This window comes from Octodon degus, unplaced genomic scaffold (genome assembly GCF_000260255.1).
Source record: "Octodon degus isolate 3935 unplaced genomic scaffold, OctDeg1.0 scaffold00058, whole genome shotgun sequence".
NCBI classification, from domain to species: Eukaryota; Metazoa; Chordata; class Mammalia; order Rodentia; family Octodontidae; genus Octodon; species Octodon degus.
In genome coordinates, this window is record NW_004524634.1 from 938,509 (window position 1) to 956,732 (window position 18,224).

The following is an 18,224-nucleotide window of genomic DNA, read 5'->3' on the forward strand; positions in this document are numbered from 1 at the left end:
TATTTTTTGCCATTCCAGAGATCAAACTCAGGACCTTGTACTTGCCAAGCAGGCACTTATGCCACTGAGCTATCTCCCCAGCCCCACAATGATTATTTTAAAATTCACTTAATACACTGAGCAGCCAGTTTAAACTATAAAATGCCAACTCAGACAGTTAGAGGAAAAGTGTGTGTGAGTTGCATCAAAGCTCAGAGAAAATAATAAAGAGGGAAAGGGTAAATATGCAGAAGGTATGAGACCCAGAGGATATGAAAAGAATTCCAGAGGAAAGCAAAAAGAACGAGTCCAAGGGCCAGCCAGAGAGCTCAGCGGACTAAAGTGCCTGTTTAGGCAGAGCACAGCGACCCGAGTTCGATCTCCAGTGTGCCATGCCGGCTCCGCCCCCAGGGGGCGCTGAGCCGGCAATTGAGACTGCGTGTGGTGGAGTACGCCGTAATCCCAGCACTTGAGAGGCTGAAAACAGGAGAATCACTACGAGTCTGATCCATGTAGTGAGACCCTATAGACCTTGTACTAAATACAAAAAATGAAAGAATGATTCCAGACATTTATTGAATGTGTAGTAAGTGGTGGGCTATGGGCTAAGTAATTCTCTGAATTATTTTATGGGCCACTAGCAACAGCCCAGTGAGGGCGAGTACTGTCATCATTCACAATTCGCAGGTAGGGAAACTGGTGCTTTAAAAAAATGAACTCTGCTACTATTTAAAGGGCAAGCTAAGACTCAAAGTATTTTCCAGTAAAATAGGGATACTGTCTTTTCTGAGCAAAATTTCAGCGTTTGGTCAGGGCAGATGGCCTCAGGGAACCTATTTTCCCACTTGCTGTCCAGTCACATTCACTCATCTCCCCTGTTCCCACAGGCACCGATGAAGACGCCATCATTAAGGTCCTGGCCTACCGCAACACGGCTCAGCGCCAGGAAATCAGGACGGCCTACAAAACCACCATCGGCAGGGTAGGCGCAGTCCCCCGCTCCCTGTGGGGGACAGGGACTTCTCAGGCAGCACGGAAGCAGGGCCTCTCCCACACAATGCATGAAGGAGTCCTGTGTTTTAAAAGATAAATCTTTTGTCTTCTGTTTGTTTATCTGCATTTAAATGAAACTGTTGACAAAGATTAATAGGAAATAATCCTGAATTAGTGGAAAAAACGAGACAACACGACTGAAATGTGGGTATTTTTCCTACTGAACAAAACCTCTTAAGTGCTTCTTTCTAAACAAATGGTGATATAATGAAAAATACTCAATCACTTATTTTTCTTTCCTGCATATAAAAATATTAAAATACCAATGAAAGGCCAGGCATGGTGGTGCACATACCTATAATCCCAGTACTTGGGAGGCTGAGGCAGGAAGATCACTGTGAGTGGAGGCTAACCCACCTACACTATGTAGTGAGTTCAAGGCCAGTCTGAACTACACACAGTGAAACCCTATCTCAATAAAATAAAAACAAAACAACAATAAAAAACCCTAACTAATTAAAAACCTATGTTTCTTCTCTAGATGTTTCTTACAGATACAATTTCAATATTCTCCTTTAATACTGGTATAGTTTATGAGATTCCCCTCCTCTCCCATTTGTAGGCAATCTACCAAATGGCAACTGATAGTCTGTATATAGACACATAGTACAAAGAAAAGGTTCAGGAATGCAGCAACTGGTGTTTCTAAGGTACAAAGCCACTAAAATTCTAAGTAAGTTCATGCCGAAAGCTTTGCTAAGCAGATGACCATACAACTAGAACATCTGATAATTTTGCTGGCAATATCAATGGACTCCCAAGGTTTGTTCATTCAAGTTGAACTCTTATCCTGGGCTTTGTATGTGGCTTTTCCAGTTTCACCAGTGACACAAACATAATTCAAATCCTTGAATTATTCATTGTAGTCAACCACAAACTTGACTGGAATTTTGAAACCCAACACCTCAGGGGTCCTTCTTAACAGTAAGCTTGTGACCTGAACCATCTTTGAATTATACTGCTGGATGAAGGAAAACAATATTTGTGTTGTTTTGCCAGTGTCAATTATATCCTCAACAATCAGGACATTCTTTCTTGTTAAAGTTGCGAGCTCATCTCCACCCACTATTTTTATGTCTTCTGTTGACTGATCATTACAGTAGCTCTTGAGTCTAATTAAAAAAAAAAAAATCTATAGCCATAGGAACGGATTTACCACAGTTTCTATTCAATGCTTTAATGTAGTCCAGCAGTACAACAAAAAATGATAGACCGCCTTGAGAACACGGAGGGCTGCAGTGTGTTGGCCTCCCATGTCCTTCATCACATCTCTCAGGCAAGCTGTTCAGTCCTGTACGTAGTTAGTCCTTGAGGAATAAACACCTTTTCCAAATCCTTGGTATATATACTCTGGTTTCTCTTCAGATTGTATAAATCTTTCACCTTTTACCAAATCCCTGGTATACTGATTAGTATAGATAAGAAGTCTAGGTCATAGCCAGGTTCAGCATTGCTAATCAGAACTCTGAGCTGAGAGCTGGCGTGATGAAGCCAGATGGTGTGTGGTCTGGGGCAACAGGAGAAAGAAGGTGGCAGAGGGGCAGGTAGGCAGGGAGACGCCCTTTGTCTTGTTTACAAATGTCCCTGGAAACAGTGGTGACCTGGGGAGAGTGTGGGGTAGGGAAAACCTTATCACCAAGCGTCTCCAGCCCTCAGATTAGAGGGGCTTATGACAAGTATCTCTGTCCTTGGGCCTCTTCATGGCTAGTCAGACAGAGGCCACTTCTCACAGACAAGCACCCTGTTGGAGGGCTGCTACCCAAACTGTCCACATGCAAACTCTGGACATCCCTATATCTGATCAGAGCACCTGTGTCTTCTGGATACTTTCAACTCTTCTTCATTCCACAATTGAACGTTAATGTATATATGCCATGTACATGAATGCACATGACACGTTAATTAGAGAACTAAATGGTATTGCCGCACACACTGAATTTAAGAAGTAAGCTAGCCAGGCATGGTGTACATGCTCATAACTCCAGCACTCAGGAGACTAAGACAGGAGGATCAAAACCAGCCTGGGCTACAAAGTGAGCTCAAGGCCAGCCTGAACTGCATAGCAAGACCCTATCTCAAAAAGACAAAAAAAAAAAAAAAAAAAAAGAATTAAGCTAATATGATGGTATTTTGCTAAGATAACCAATATCAATGTATCAACTGAATTCTAATCTATTCACAAATTTTTCATTCACTATACATGGATATAGCATAAATATATATATAATAGATTACTATTGTGTGGTTCAATAAGGTTTATGAAATAGCAGAGATATAGATTTGAATAGCAACTCAGCTCCTTATTAGTTGAGTAATCTTAAGCAGATTCTTTTTTTGTGTGTGTGTGGAACCGGGGATTGAACTCAGGCCCCTGTGCTTGCCAGGCAAGCACTTATTCCACTGAGCCATCTCCCTGACCCCTTAAACAGATTCTTAAGCTCTCTGACCTGTCCTAGAAGGAAATGTGAATACATGCCTTCAGAGTTTGATGTTTTGGCCAAATAATGACCCTTGTTTTTAGAAACTGAGCCTTAATAAATAATCATGAACACAGTACTGAACACTTTAAACATATAACAGTAGTAAAACAGAAATAAGAAATTGGTTAAAGAAATTGTATTGCATTTATATTTGCAAATCTGTGGCTATTAAAAATGTCATAGGTGGGGCTGGGGAGATGGCTTAGTAGAATAAGCGCTTCCCTGGCAAGCGCAAGGGCCTGAGTTTAATCCCTGGTTCCGGAAAAAAAAAAAAAAATGACATAGGTTAATATTAGCCTGGAAGTATATTGAGGATATATTGTTAAGTAAGAAATGCACTGACATTTGTGTCTACCAACATTTTAACCTCAGATCTCTTTATGGTTTTAAATTATTGAGGACATTTTAGATTTAAAAATTATATCTATTGATATTTGCAATATTAAAAATGAAGAGTGAGGTTTTTATTTTTTTTAAAGTGAGGTTTTTAAGACATGTAGTTAACTTCTTAAAAATAAATATATTGGGGGCTGGGTAGATGGCTCAGTAGGATAAATGCTTGACTGGCAAACACAAGGATCTGAGTTCACTCCCCAGTTCCGCCAAAGCAAACAAACAAAAAAATAAATATATTAGATATATGTTCCAAAATTAATTTAATGAGGCTAGCTTTGTTTCACATTTTGTAAATCTCTTGAGTATGACTTAATGGAAGATAGCTAGATTCTGATATCTGCATCTGCATTTAATTTGTTGCAATATGTGATTTTGTTTGGAGATATACAAAAAAAATCTGGCCTTATACAGAAATATAGTTGGAAAGATATAGGGAGTATTTTAATTACTAGCCTTTTGGCTTTGTTATAAACCATACAGATATAGTGAGTAACTTTACATAATTAATTATTTACTTATTTGTAATGTATTTGGTGTAGGGTCTCACTATGCAGCTCGAGCTCATAGCGATCCTGTCTTTTTCACCCTCCCCAGTACTGGGACTACAGGCACATGCCACCATTTCTGGTCTCAGTGGCCAGCTCAGCGTGCCCGTGGGCTGGGCCAGTGCGGTATGTGGGACCCAGGATCAAACCCTATATTGAGTAATTTAGGAAAACTCCACTGCGCACTTTTGAGAAGAGGACAGGCAGTATAAAGGCGAATCGTGTCTCAGTGCTATTGAAGAGAGTCTGACCTCACCTATGGTCCGGAAGGGTCCTCGAGACCCCACACATCCCTGGCCCGTATTTGGAGAGTGGCTCGTTTGGGTAATTGCAGATGCTTAAGCAGGGCTGTTTTCTTTTGTTGCAGGAGCTGATAGAGGACTTGAAGTCTGAACTGAGTGGCAACTTCGAGCAGGTGATCATTGGGATGATGACGCCGATCGTGCTGTACGATGTGCAAGAGCTGCGAAGGGCCATGAAGGTGCGTGCGCCTCCGCCTCGCCTCGCAGCCCTTCCGAGGGTGGAAAGCAAAGTTATTGCTTGTAATGTAGTAAGGTTTTCCTCATCATGTGCAGGAAAAAGGTTGTCCACTTGTGATCTCACGATGACAACCTGGAGACTTTCTAGCACCTGTAATTTAAACACTGTTTTTCAGTAAGTTAGGGAATCCCTTGCTCCTTCCTGTGGCTCAGTGAGCAGGGATCCGAGCTGGCTGTGTGTGGTCGACCAGAGCCTCGCGTGTGCGGCAAAGCACGGCTCCGCTGCTGAGCTGCACCTAGCAGGGCTGATCATAGCTGTGCTTTGGGGTTGCTGCTGGAAGCCTACTGCTGGTAGTTACTTTGGAGCCATGGAACTTTCTGACTGACCCCGTGGGGCCTCCAGATCCTCAGTCAGTTTAGAACTGGACAAAGAATCCTACATGTGAGGCCTCTGTTGATCCCCAAGCAACCCTCTGGTCCCTAAGTGGGGTCACCTGATTTTCAGTGACTCTGGCATAACATATAAATACAGTTTCCTCCTCCGTCATAGTAGTAATGAGTTGACCTTGTAGAAGGCTCTGGGCTAGGCGCTGAGAAAGCCAAGAGGCCGAGGGTCATTGCCAGAAGGTTCTGCCCTTTGGATGAAGAAAACAGACAAGGTCACAGAAAAATTAAGCCCCAAAGCACAGAAACTGTACTGAACCAGTCACTGTAACCAACGCAGGTTAAACAGGCTCTAAGGGTTTGTTATAACTAATAATATATATAGTAAACATTGGGTTCAGGGTAAGATACTTAAAAGTTGACAAATCCTATTGCTAAGACCCAGTGGGTCATCTTTGTCCTCTGCAGGAGGCTATACTCATGCCTGTATTCCTTCTGTATCTGAGACTTGACTTCTAAAAAAAAAAATTGGGGGCTGGTGAGATGGCTCAGTGGTCTAAAGCACCTACTTAGAACAAGCTAAACTAAGCAAAGCACAGGGACCGCAGTTCAATCCCCCAGCACCACATGTCAGTCAGCCCCGCCCCCTGGTGGGCTGAGCTGGCCACACACACACACACACACACACACACACAAATAAATATTTTAAAAAAAATTTTTTTTTTGGGGGGGGGCGGAACCGGGGATTGAACTCAGACCCTTGTGCTTGCCAGGAAAACGCTTATTCCACTGAGCCATCTCCCCCGCCCCTCCAAAAAAAATTTTTTAGTTGTACCTAAAAACATAAAAATGTACACCAGCTCCGTACGCTGGCTCACACACCTGCTCCTCTGGTTTCCTGTGCAGGGAGCTGGCACAGATGAAGGCTGCCTGATCGAGATCCTGGCCTCCCGCTCCCCCGAGGAGCTTCAGCGCATCAAGCAGACCTACCAGCATCGTACGTAGCATGTGCAGTGGCTTGGCTGAGGCTTGGGATGATTTGAGAACAAGATCAGTGGTGGATGGTCATCCACAGATTAGACTGTCTTCCTAGGCACGCTGACCCTGAGCACCAGGTCCGTAAAGCACCAGGAAGATCCCTGTCTCGGCGGATGTCTGTCTGTCAGCTTCTGTAGACTTCTTAGGGGGAAGTCACCACTCTGCTTAGGCTGCCCAGTGCACTTTTTTATTAGTCTTCAAGCAGGAAAGTTGTTCCTTCTACCCAAGTGAAGAACCAAAGGCGCTTGTTCCAACATGCTGGTGTTGACCCCTGAGTCTTAGCTTTTCAAGGGAGGCTGTGGAGGGGCTGCCTCTGATCTACTTTTTGACCTGAAGAATGGCCCGTGTGTCCTCCGACCTTCTCAAAATGATAGCCTTTAATCCTCTCTTAAAACCTTCCAGAGGAAGATATGTATGAAGAAGATTAAAAAAAAAAAAAAAGTATTTCCCTTTTTACATTAAGAATAGAACAAGGGGCCAGGGAGATGGCTCAGTGGAATAAGCGCTTCCCGGGCAAGCACAAGGGCCTGAGTTCAATTAAAAAAAAAGAATAGAACAAAAAATATACAAATGTTTAGATCCGTGGTGCTTATTTGGCATTGTTTATGTTAGCTAAAAAGGTCCAATGGTCTTAGGTTGGGTAATGAATTAGTGGTCAATTTTGCAACTCATATTGCAAAAAATTATTGTTATATTGTGTAGTATATAGGTAAAAAAGATTTTTTTTTTCTTTCTTTCTTTTTTTTTTTTTTTTGCGGAACCGGGGATTGAACTCAGGCCCTTGCGCTTGCCAGGGAAGTGCTTATTCCACTGAGCCATCTCCGCAGCCCCAACTAAGTAAAAAAGAATAATTAAAAATAATAGACTAGGATCCTTTTTAAAAAAAGAAAAATATTAGAGAAAAATGAAGAGATTCACAAAATGTTATCAGCTATTTCAGTAGTCAGTATTTCTGAATGGTTAGATCAAGGCAAAGTTATCTCCCCTCATTTTCCTTATTTTCCCCTAAGTGTTCTCTAGTCAGAGAGAACATATCTTACTTTCGTAGAAAAAAAGCAATACAGTCTGAGATGCTGGTCAGTGTTCAAGATGGGAGATTCTAGCCCTTAGCAGTCTAGATTTAGCACTTGTCCCCACTCCTGGGTCTTGCAAGGTTCTCCTAAGGTCTTCGAGGCTGGAGCTCCTCCAGAGACTGCCCACACCTGCATCCCAGCATTTGTCTCCTTCCCTGACATCATCCATCCATTTAGAGTGGAGCCTGGCCAGTGGGGACAGAGGGAAGGGCCTGGCCCTGTCTTCTCAGGCTCACATCTTCAGAGACAGGGATCTCCTGTGCCCACTATCATGACAAGATAAACTCTCTTGAGTTCAGTTTTGGGGAAACTGTGTGCAGGGAAAGTCTCATGGTGACCAGCTACGCAAACACATGGGTCGAGAAGGGACAGAACATACTGGAGGGTGACACAGAGGTGAGCAGGACTCTGTACTCTGAAGTAACTAATTTTGCTTTCTTGCTAGAATATGGACGGAGCCTTGAAGATGACATTTGCTCTGACACTTCCTTCATGTTCCAGAGAGTGCTAGTGTCTCTGTCAGCTGTGAGTCGCTGCCTCTGTCCCTGCTTCTGAGGGAGGAGGGATTTTATTGAAGTGCTGTCTGTCTCTTCTATCAGCCTGTCTCATCCCTTCAGCCCCCAAAACATGGACATTCCCTAGATGTTGACCTGGGGCTTCTCTGTTTTTATTTTATTTCTTCTGCAGAGCCCCTGGCTAGCCATGTGTGCCCATTTCTTCATACAGGTCCCTAATATAGGCCTAGGATCCCTGTTCCAGCGAGCACCGGGGGTTATAAAGATGACCCACAAGGGTTTCGTGTGCTCTGAGGGTTGATACTGTCCTAAGGGAACATATCAGACACACATGTTGCTATGAGGCCTGAAAAGATTAAGTGCCCAGAAGAACACATAGCAGAAGGAAGATTTGAGGAGAGACTTTGGTTGCAGAAACAAAGAGAAAGCTTCATGGTAGAGATGCTAGTTGGAGAGTGCTTGGAGAACTGTAGGATTCCAAGGAGGCCAGATGTGGGTGGGGCATTCCAGGCAGGAAGGACAGTGAGAACAAGGGAGGAGGCAGGAAACACGGGGTGTGTGCAGGGAACACTTGGCTGAACAGGCAAATGGGAATTTTTTTTTTCTTGCGGTACCAGGGGTCAAACTCAGAACTGTGTGCTTGCCAGGCAGTCGCTTATGCCGCTGAGCTATCTCCTTGGCCAGACTGGGAATTTTGAAGTAAGCTGGAAGCATGGACCAGGACTCTATGCTACAAGGAGTTTACACGTGAACTGGATAGCAATAGGAATGCACCAAAATTTTGGGAGCAGTGGGTCAGGGAGGTGAAGATGATGAGGACAATGAGAGTTGGAACTGCAAGTGGTTAGAACTGGGGGCCAGGGAGGCCAGGCAGGAAGCTACCTCAGGGTTCCAGGGGAGAATTTAAGCAGGGCTGGGTGAGGGTGGGAAGAGGACTATCAGAAATAGAAGGTGATATTCAAAACGCTCCACATGACCCCAGCTTTACCCCTGATGTCCTTTCTGGGCGTGAGGCGTGTTTCTCAGTGCTTTTTAGATGTTTCTTTATGACTAATCTGCAGTCACCTAAATGCTCCTAAACTGACCTGAACTCCTATTTTCTCCAAGCCAGCTCGTCCTCTGCCCTGTGGTGCCTGTTACTATTGTTGCTGTTTTGCCCTCATCCAGAACAGAATCCAGACATCGTCTCCACTGCTCTCCACTGCTCACCTGCTCACCTTGCCCTCGTCTCTGCCACTTACTTAAATAACACTCGCCTGTTTCTCTTATTTCCTCCCCATTTCGCCTTTCCTCCCACATTGCTACCCTGCAGAGCCATGCCTGGACCACAGAACACTGAGGCAGTACACAATAGAGATAGCAAGCTGAGGGAAGTGGCCTGATCTGTCGCTCTTTAGGGTTCCTTTGGGGCCTCACCTCTGCGCTCCCTGAATCGGAGTTGTTGGGCAGGGAGTAGATTTCTTGGGTTCCCCGAATCCCATTGCAGGGCCCCAGATTCTCTTGACACTCCTGGGCTCTGGCTCCTTTCTGGCTCAAGCTGATCAATGTAGGCTGTCGGGTTTGGAAAGTGTGAATCTTCTGGGAAGATGCAGCCTTGAGGGGCGGGGGCAGGAGCAGCGACTGCCTCCCCTTCCAATGGCACAGACACAAGCACAAAGACAGGTGGGCTCACGCTGTGCTGGCAGCTTCCTCCAGGCGCAGCTCAGAGCCATGGTGGCAGTGTGAGCACGGGCAGAGGACTAGCGTCCTGCTCCGTAAGGCCCAATGTCACACCCTGTGGCATTGCATCTCATTACCATGTGTTGAGTGACCAGGCCTTCCATCTTAATGGTGTCCCCAAATCTTCACGGACACTCTTTTATGCTCTTAGTTTGCTTTTCTTGTCCTCAGGGTGGCAGGGATCAAGGGAATTACCTGGACGACGGTCTCGTGAAACAGGATGCCCAGGTTGGTAGAGCTACAGCTCCCTTTCCTCTTTCTTCTCCATGCTAGGCGGGCAGCCTCCGTCAGCGGGCTGCCTTCCTTTCCTACCCCAGAGCATAGTGGCCAGGCTGGAGTGTGATAAAGAAAAGATTCCACAGACAACCTTCAGGAGCAGGTGTCTTGCAAGGGTACCAAGGGGCAGCACTAGACATCATTCCCTCGACCCTTCTGGGTCTCAAACTTCTTGATACTTCTTGGTAACTATGCAGTGAGCTCAGGGAACCACTAATTGGCTTTGAAAGTAGGATGCTGTCTTTGCTATTTGCTGTGCACTTTTTCTGCCCCACAGAGCATATTCAGTAAGACCCCATAGGGGTAAAATTACTTCCAAACCCCAAGAGATGATTACTTCCCTGGAAACCACCCACAGATATTTTTCTTACACCAATCCTGGTTGCCAAATAACATTAATAATAATAGCTCAAAAGCCATGTGTGCTGATACATGCCTGTAATCCCAGCTACTTAGGGAGGCTGAGGCAGGTAGATCACAAGTCTGAGGCCAGCCTGGCAACTTGGCAAAACTCCATCTCAAAGGGCCAATGAAATAGCTCGGTGGACTAAACGCCTGTCTAAGCAAATGTAGGAACCAGAGTTTGATCCCCAGTACCACATGCAGTGCCAGCCCCACCTCCAGGCGTGCTGAGCTGGCCACGGAGTCTGGAGGTGGTTGTGTATGCCTGTAATCCCAGCACTGGGGAGGCTGAAAATAGGAGGATCGCTATGAGTCCAAGCTGTGTAGTGAGACCTGTACCAAATACATAAATTAAAAAAAAAAAAAAGACTCTGTCTCAAAATAAAACATAAAAAGTTCTCAGTGGTAGGGTACCCTTGGATTCAATCTCTAGGACTGTAATAAAATAAAATATAATGATAGTATAATCACTCATAGAAGTGGCTACCAAGTACTGTCCTAAGATTTTATATTCAGTGCATCATTGCATTCTTGCAATAATCCTGAATTATGTACTACTATCCCCATTTTACAAACAAGGAAACTGAGGCTCAGAGAAAAGCTCCCTGTCAAGTTCAGACAGATAGTAAATGGAAGAACTGACATTTATTCTTGCTTTTTTTTTTTTTTTTTTGATACAAAGTCTCACTATGCAGTTCAGACTTGTAGTGATCCTCCTATCTCAGCCTCCCCAATGCTGGGATTTTATTAACTGAAGCAATGTATTAGGAGTTTCAGAAAGCAACCAGTCACATGGACAGATGATAGGTAGATGATCGATAGATAGGTGATAGATGCCCCTTGGTTTACAGTAAGATTGTGTCCCAATAATGCCCTTGCAAGTTGAAAATCTTCTAACTTGAAAATGCATTTTTACACCAAACCTAAATAGCCTGGTTAGCTACACAGCACACTGTAGTGTGTTTTATCCTCGTGATTGGGGGACTGACTAGAAGTAGTGTCCTCCTAGTGCTTCCCGTGTTGCAATAAAGCATGGCACTGCAGGAAGACAGCCTGGGAAAAGATCAAAATTTAGAACTTGAAGTACGGCTCCTGCTAGCCGTGTATCATTTTATTACTATTGTAAAGCTGAAAAAATCAGAAGGCAGCCCAGTGTAAGTCAGAAGCCTTCTGTTACACATGTGTGCGTGTGTTTTCCTTTCCAGCCAATGAAATAAAACTAAACCAGTCAACTCTCTGGAGTTCTAGAAATATTGGCATAAGTCCTGGCACATTCTCTTTGATGTTTTAAACTTGTGCTTTGTTGGCTTCAGGACCTGTATGACGCTGGAGAGAAGAGGTGGGGGACAGACGAGGTGAAATTCCTAACTATCCTCTGCTCCCGGAATCGAAATCACCTGTTGCATGGTAGGCCCTTGCCTTACTTCACAGAGAAACTGTTTTAAAGATAGTGAAAAGCATATTGCCCATAATTAGTTTCCCTCTTTTCTTGGTGCAGAAAACTGACTGTACTGAACTGCCTGGATTCTTGCCTTGAAATATATGCATCTGATACTGTGAGCAAGGGAAAATTTAATTATAAATAACTACCATGTATTCATAAAAGCTTAACAGAAAACCTACCCTCATAGTTTGTCCTTCTAAAGCAAGACTAGTACTTCTGCTTTAAGTTATAATTTTTAAAAACTCTTCAGTATATCAGGAAAGAAATCAAATAGAAATGTTAGTTAATATTTATTCTCATTTGACATCCAAACTCTGGAGCTAATAGAAGTGATTTCTAAAAAAAAAAAAAAAGAAGCGATTTCTTCAGGGATTAGGGGGCATGAGATGAATAGTGGATAATTTCAGGTTTAATTTCCTATGTGTGGTCTTTCTAGTCTGCTTCTGACCATTCTAAGCTTTGTAATGTGCTTTTAGCTTCTTTGGGGGGGACACACTACGATTGTAGAATATTTCATGCTTATAGTCTTCTTGTGCAAGAAAATAAAGATTTAATAGCATATTTCAACTTTTATACAGCTCTTTAGGTCTTGATGTACGTCACAATTTCATAAATCTACCATATCCTTATACACACACGGATTTACAAACCTTATGGGAAATTTGAGAAGAATGAGTTTGCTAGATTAAAAACATAAAGTAACTGAAACATACAACTCTTTTTAAAAGTTGTAATTATTTCAGCTATTCCACAGAGACAAAAAAAAAAAAAAAAAAATCGATTACTACTATTAGTAGACATCACAGGCTGCCCCTCAGCAACTTGTGGCGGATTTCAGAGAACACCAATCTCCCCCTAGTGGTGCATTGTCAGAACTGCAGCCTCAGAAGTTGGTTTAGTGTATTTGTAAGAATTCTCAACATCCAGGACACAAGTCAATAGTTAGGCAGCTATAAAGTATCTGCTTGTAAGCCACTAACAAGTGCTTGTAAGCCACTGAGAGCAAATATTTGAAGCACTCTTGGATAAAGAAAATTTCACAAGAGTCTTAAAATCAACAATGATAGTAAAGATTCTTGATCACTGTTTGAATAGTTTTCCCACTTCTAGATGCGGTATTAGGCATGGCATGAACATTGTTTCCTGCAGTATCCCAGGGAGGTAGTAATTATTTCCCTGCTCATGGCAGAAGAGAAAACAGGCTTAGAGAATGTGTCGATTTGATTCTAAGCAATACACACTGACTCCCACTCAAGAAAATAGGAATATGAAATTGGAAAAGAAAGAAAATAAAAAAGCTGGTGGTTAATAGAATTGAAGGGAAAACTGAATAACTTCAAGAAGAATAGAAACCAAAGCAGTTTGGGGCATCTCCCTAGAAGGGAGGCATGGCTTTTATTTCTACGGCAGGCCTTGCTGACTGATGTCAGGTCTTCATTTAAAATGCAGACTTGGCGAGTAGGTATGTAGCATGATATTAGAGCATTTGCCTACCTGGGCGAGGTCCTGGGTTCTGTCCGTACCACAAAAATGAATTTTGTACTCCTTCTTCAGACTGTCTAAAGAAGAATCTCTGGGAGTGACACCAGAAACTAGATAAGGTTCCCAGGTGACATTTGTTTTTGTTTGGTTGGGTTTTGGGTTTTTTTTTTTGGTGGAACTGGGGATTGAACTCAGGCCCTTGCGCTTGCCAGGGAAGCACTTATTCTACTGAGCCATTTCCCTGACCTGTTTGTTTGTTTTTGAGACAAGGTCTCACTATGTAGCTCAGGCTGGTTTCAAACCCATAATGATCATCCTGTCTCGGCCTCCTGGGTGCTGGGATTACAGGTGTGTCCCGCCATGCCTGGGTTCCAGGTGATTCTTATGTTCTTTGAAGGTAAAGGTGACTCCATGGTGTGGGCCAGCCCCATGAGTTGCTCAGTTTAAAATTCTCAGGAAGGCAACCCTGACCTAGTGAACTGCTCACTTGTTTGGTAGAAGTCATGATGTCTGTTGTTGGACACTGGTGTTCCTACATGGACCACCTATGAGAATTGCCTTGATTGAGGCAAGACAGCATGTCAGAAGAGGAGGTAGTAAGGAGATAAACAAAACAGGTATTTCCTCTAAGAATGCTCCAGAAGAAGAGAGCAAGAGAGGGGAACATAGTCCATCACATTAAAAAATACTTGGCAAAAAAGCAACAGAAATTTAATTACTTTGAAGTCTACTAAAAGATGCAAAGCAGCTATTATCAAATGTGACTCAGGCTGAATTGCTTTAGTTTTGATGAGCCAAAACGAAGCTGAACATATGGTAACCGCTGAGGCCAAAACTGCAAAATGACACATTGTGCTTACTAAGGGAACAAGGAGAAAAGCAAGCAAGTCCAGAGGATGTCTCCATTTTATTTGTGAGGAAGCAGCATCCCAGATACGGGAAGGGACTTACCTGGTGACGTCTTTTGAGAATCACAGTTCTCTTTCCTCCTTGCCTCAGGTTCATTCTACTGGGCCATAATATTCTTCCATATCTCAGCCACATTGCTAGCTACCTCACTCTTGAAATATGCCAAAGAACAAGGCTGGCCTGATAGCTCAGCAGACTAAAGCACCTGCTTAGGCAGACGCAGCGGCCGAGGTTTGATTCCCAGAGTGCTGTGCCAGCCCCGCCGCTGGGGCGCACTGAGACAGCGATTGAGACTGGGCGTGGTGGCGCGTGCCTCTAATCCCAGCACTTGGGAGGCTGAAAACAGGAGAATCACTATGTGTCCAATCTACGTAGTGAGACCTTGTATACCCTGTAGACCCTGTCCTAAACATAGAAAAAGAAAAATAAATAAATAAATAAATAAAACAAACGAACAAATGCCAAAGAACAGTGTGAAGCAGTAAAAAGGTACTCACTTTATCCATAAATGTTAGTTTTGTCTTTTATATTCTTGATAATGCCATTTTGTTATTGTTTTTAGTGTTTGATGAATACAAAAGGATATCAAAGAAGGATATTGAACAGAGTATCAAATCTGAAACATCTGGTAGCTTTGAAGATGCTCTGCTGGCTATAGGTAAGCTGGTAGGAAATGGGGAGAGGGAACAAATATCTATTGGTTTTCCTTCTTTCTATCAGTTTGTTACGGAGGGGCCTAGAATTCTGACTTTCAGAGAGTAGAGCTGTTTCAATCACTTGTGATACATTCCAGGTTTTCTGATAGTGGTGGATTTTCAGATGAGGTCTGTGTTCCCCAGGCTGCTCTCGCTTGAACTTGTGGCCTCCAGGACCCCTCCTCCTGCAGCCTCCCAGGTAGCTGGGACCTAGAGGCACATGCCCCCTGCCTGGCTCATGTTCCAGACTTCTAAGCAAGAAATATTGTACACAACTTGATTGCTGTTGCACCTTATTTTTTATATCTTTTATGCGTGTAAATCTCATGAGAAAGCTAATGCTACATACTGGCTGCATCTTGCGAGTCTCACTGGTTACAGCTAATAACCAGCTCTCATCACAGACATAGTAATCATTGTGAAATTGTACGTCTCCATTTGCTGTATGTACAACCTTTGTACATATTTCTGTAGGAACATGATAAATTAAGAATGCGCTCCATCTGAGAAAATGCCTACAGTATAGAGCTCATGCTCATAAATATAGTATGGCTAAAATTTCTCTGGCAAAACAATCAAGAAATTTTTTTTACTATTATGTATTTGGTATAGGGTCTCACTATGCAGCTCAGACTTGTAGTGATCCTCCTGTTTCAGCCTCCCCAGAGCTGGGATGACAGGCGTGCGCCACCACTCCCGGTCTTGGTGGCCAGCTTGGCGTACCCAGGGATGGGGCTGGCACGGCATGTAGTACCAGGAACCAAACACTGGTCCTTGCGCTTGCCTAGGCAGGCGCTTAGACCACGGAGCTAGCTCCATGGCCTAAGAGATGTTCTTAATACTTTGTTTTTTCCTTAATATTTTGTAGAGTAAATGTCACTTTTCTCATTGGTCTTTCCTGTAATCTTTTTTTTTCTGTGACAGTAAAGTGCACGAGGAACAGATCTGCATATTTTGCTGAAAGGCTTTATAAATCCATGAAGGTAAATAGCTTCTTTTTTTAGCATCTGAATGTCTTTGGTTCATCTATATCTACCTTCTTAGTTTGCTTATATCCCCCACCCCGATTTCAGCTGAAATATCCAATTTGCTTCACTATTTATTTTACTGAGTGCTGCTAATAATACTTAGTTAATTTTTATTTTTTGCCATACTGGGGATTGAACTCAGGATCTTTATACTGAGTGAGCTTTATTGCAGCCTTGTTTTCAAATGTTTTAATTTCGAGGGACCGGGGAGATAGCTCAGTGGAATAAGTGCTTGCCTGGCAAGCGCAGAGTCTTGAGTTCAATCCCCGGTACAAAAAAAAAAAAGTTAATTTTATCCTTAAAACAGTTCTATGAGGCAGATAGTATCATTTATGCTGGCCAATGAATCCTCATTTTGCGGATGCAGAGACTGAGGCATGGAGCATATATCTAATTTGCCCAAGGTCCTCAATGAGAAATAGAGGCCCAAGGACACAAGCCCTGGCCGTCTAACCAAGAGCCCATCTCTTCCTTGAATCTGTCCTGCAAGCCCCCATGCAGAGGAACCATGAGAGACATGGGAAAGATCAAAATGCAGCTCTTGTTCTCGAAGAACACCTAGCCTTCTAGGGAAAACAAGCAAGTTCTAATGCCAGAAAGCTAGAATGTAAGAGTAGTTGAGGATCCAAGGAAAGGGTTTATGTCTTCAATATTTGTTTCCTGGCTGGGGAGAGGGGGTCCAAAAGAATATACTAAAAAAAAAAAAAAAATCCAGAGACTGGAGGTATAACCCAGCGGAAGGGTACATGGTGAGGCCTTTTTTTCAGTCCCAGCAGCAAAAGCAAAACATAAGCAGAAAGCTGGTATATTTGAGACAGGGCTTCAGGGAAGCTTTACACGGAAGAGGGTGAGGCTGGCAAGGTGGGAAGCACCAAACACGTCTCTAGAACGCAGCGGCGTCCTCTCTTGAGCACGTAAGGGGTTAGAGAGGTGAGCTACGCAGAGCAGAGCGTGGAATCCCACGGTACAGAGCAGGACGTTCCTCGGGCCTGAGGCTGGGGGAGGGGAGAGACACCATCAGGAGAGCTCTGCTGCATCCTGCCCTACTACGCTGAGCCAGAGCACTCCGAGGTACAGCAGCCTGCCTTACCCAGGGATCGTGTTTCCTCCTCAGGGCTTGGGCACCGACGACAGCACCCTCATCAGAGTGATGGTCTCGCGAGCGGAGATTGACATGCTGGATATCCGGGAAAACTTCAAGAGGCTTTACGGAAAGTCGCTGTACTCTTTCATCAAGGTGGGTCACAGCAGCCTTGCCACCACCTGGGGGGAAGCACCAATGAAAACTGGGGCTCAGCATGTCGCATGTCTGGTCCCTTCCTGCCTGGTGTCTGTCACCCCCAGAAAGATAGTCCTGTATGTCGAGTATTTCCAATCTCTCTGCTTCCACACAGATCTTTACATCTGTGGCAGATTATAAACTGGAAATGTTTGCTTTCCCAAAAACAATGACTATATCATTTTTTATTCGAAACAGTGAAACATCACATTCTAATGAATCCTTTTAAGAGCATAGTTTTCTTGTCTACCTATAATGAGGTAAATGAAATATCATAATCTAATCATAACATAATGATTAAGTAAGGGCCGGCCAAATAGCGCAGTAGATTAAAGTGCCTGCAGGCAGAGGCCGTGGGTTTGATCCCCGGCCCTGCGGTGTCAGCCCCACCCCCGGGGTGCCCTGAGACTGCAATTGAGATTGGGCATGGTGGCATGCACCTGTAATCCCAGCTCTTGGGAGGCTGTAAACAGGCGGATCACTATGAGTCCGATCTAGTAGTGAGACCCTGAACACTCTGCAGACCCTTCCCTAAAATACAAAAAAAAATAAAAAATAAAAAATTAAGTATCTACCTATAATGAGGAAAGAATAAACTGAATTCAAAATCCTGTGTAGTGCCAGCTGATATCTGCTAGAAATATGGGAAAACATTTTAGTTTTCCTGAATTGCTATTCTTTACCCGGGACCAGACACTGAGGAATCCTAAAATGCCACAAGAGGGACGAGAAATGGTTCACATTCTCAAAACCCTTCATTAGTAGATTTTGCTTCTTGGGGAAGCCAGGACAGTCTTGTAAGTGTAAAACTGAGACCAATTTCTTTGGAAGCTGGCGTTGTCTGCACAATAAGCTTTACATCAAGTTTTGATTTATAAGTTAAATATTCTGAAAATAAAGACTACATTGCCTATTCAATAAGAATTGCCCAAAGAAACAGCATAGAAGGATAACATTGGTAAACAGAAAAGTGATGAAAGATAAGAATTTAAGGCCGAAGAGATGGCTCAGTGGAATAAGCGCTTCCCTGGCAAGCGCAGGGGCCTGA

At 43.6% G+C, this 18,224-nt stretch overlaps 1 protein-coding gene across 1 annotated transcript in view; it reads left to right on the plus strand.

The window, feature by feature from the left end:
* Nucleotides 1-18,224, plus strand: part of Anxa4 (annexin A4) — a 63,351-nt gene that overhangs the window by 42,788 nt on the left and 2,339 nt on the right. Inside the window, exons 4-12 of the mRNA XM_023718399.1 lie at nt 867-961; nt 4,821-4,934; nt 6,223-6,313; nt 7,873-7,952; nt 9,833-9,889; nt 11,653-11,746; nt 14,737-14,832; nt 15,794-15,852; nt 17,012-17,134. Of these exons, the coding sequence (XP_023574167.1) occupies nt 867-961; nt 4,821-4,934; nt 6,223-6,313; nt 7,873-7,952; nt 9,833-9,889; nt 11,653-11,746; nt 14,737-14,832; nt 15,794-15,852; nt 17,012-17,134 (809 nt within the window). The remainder of the gene's footprint in view (nt 1-866; nt 962-4,820; nt 4,935-6,222; nt 6,314-7,872; nt 7,953-9,832; nt 9,890-11,652; nt 11,747-14,736; nt 14,833-15,793; nt 15,853-17,011; nt 17,135-18,224) is intronic.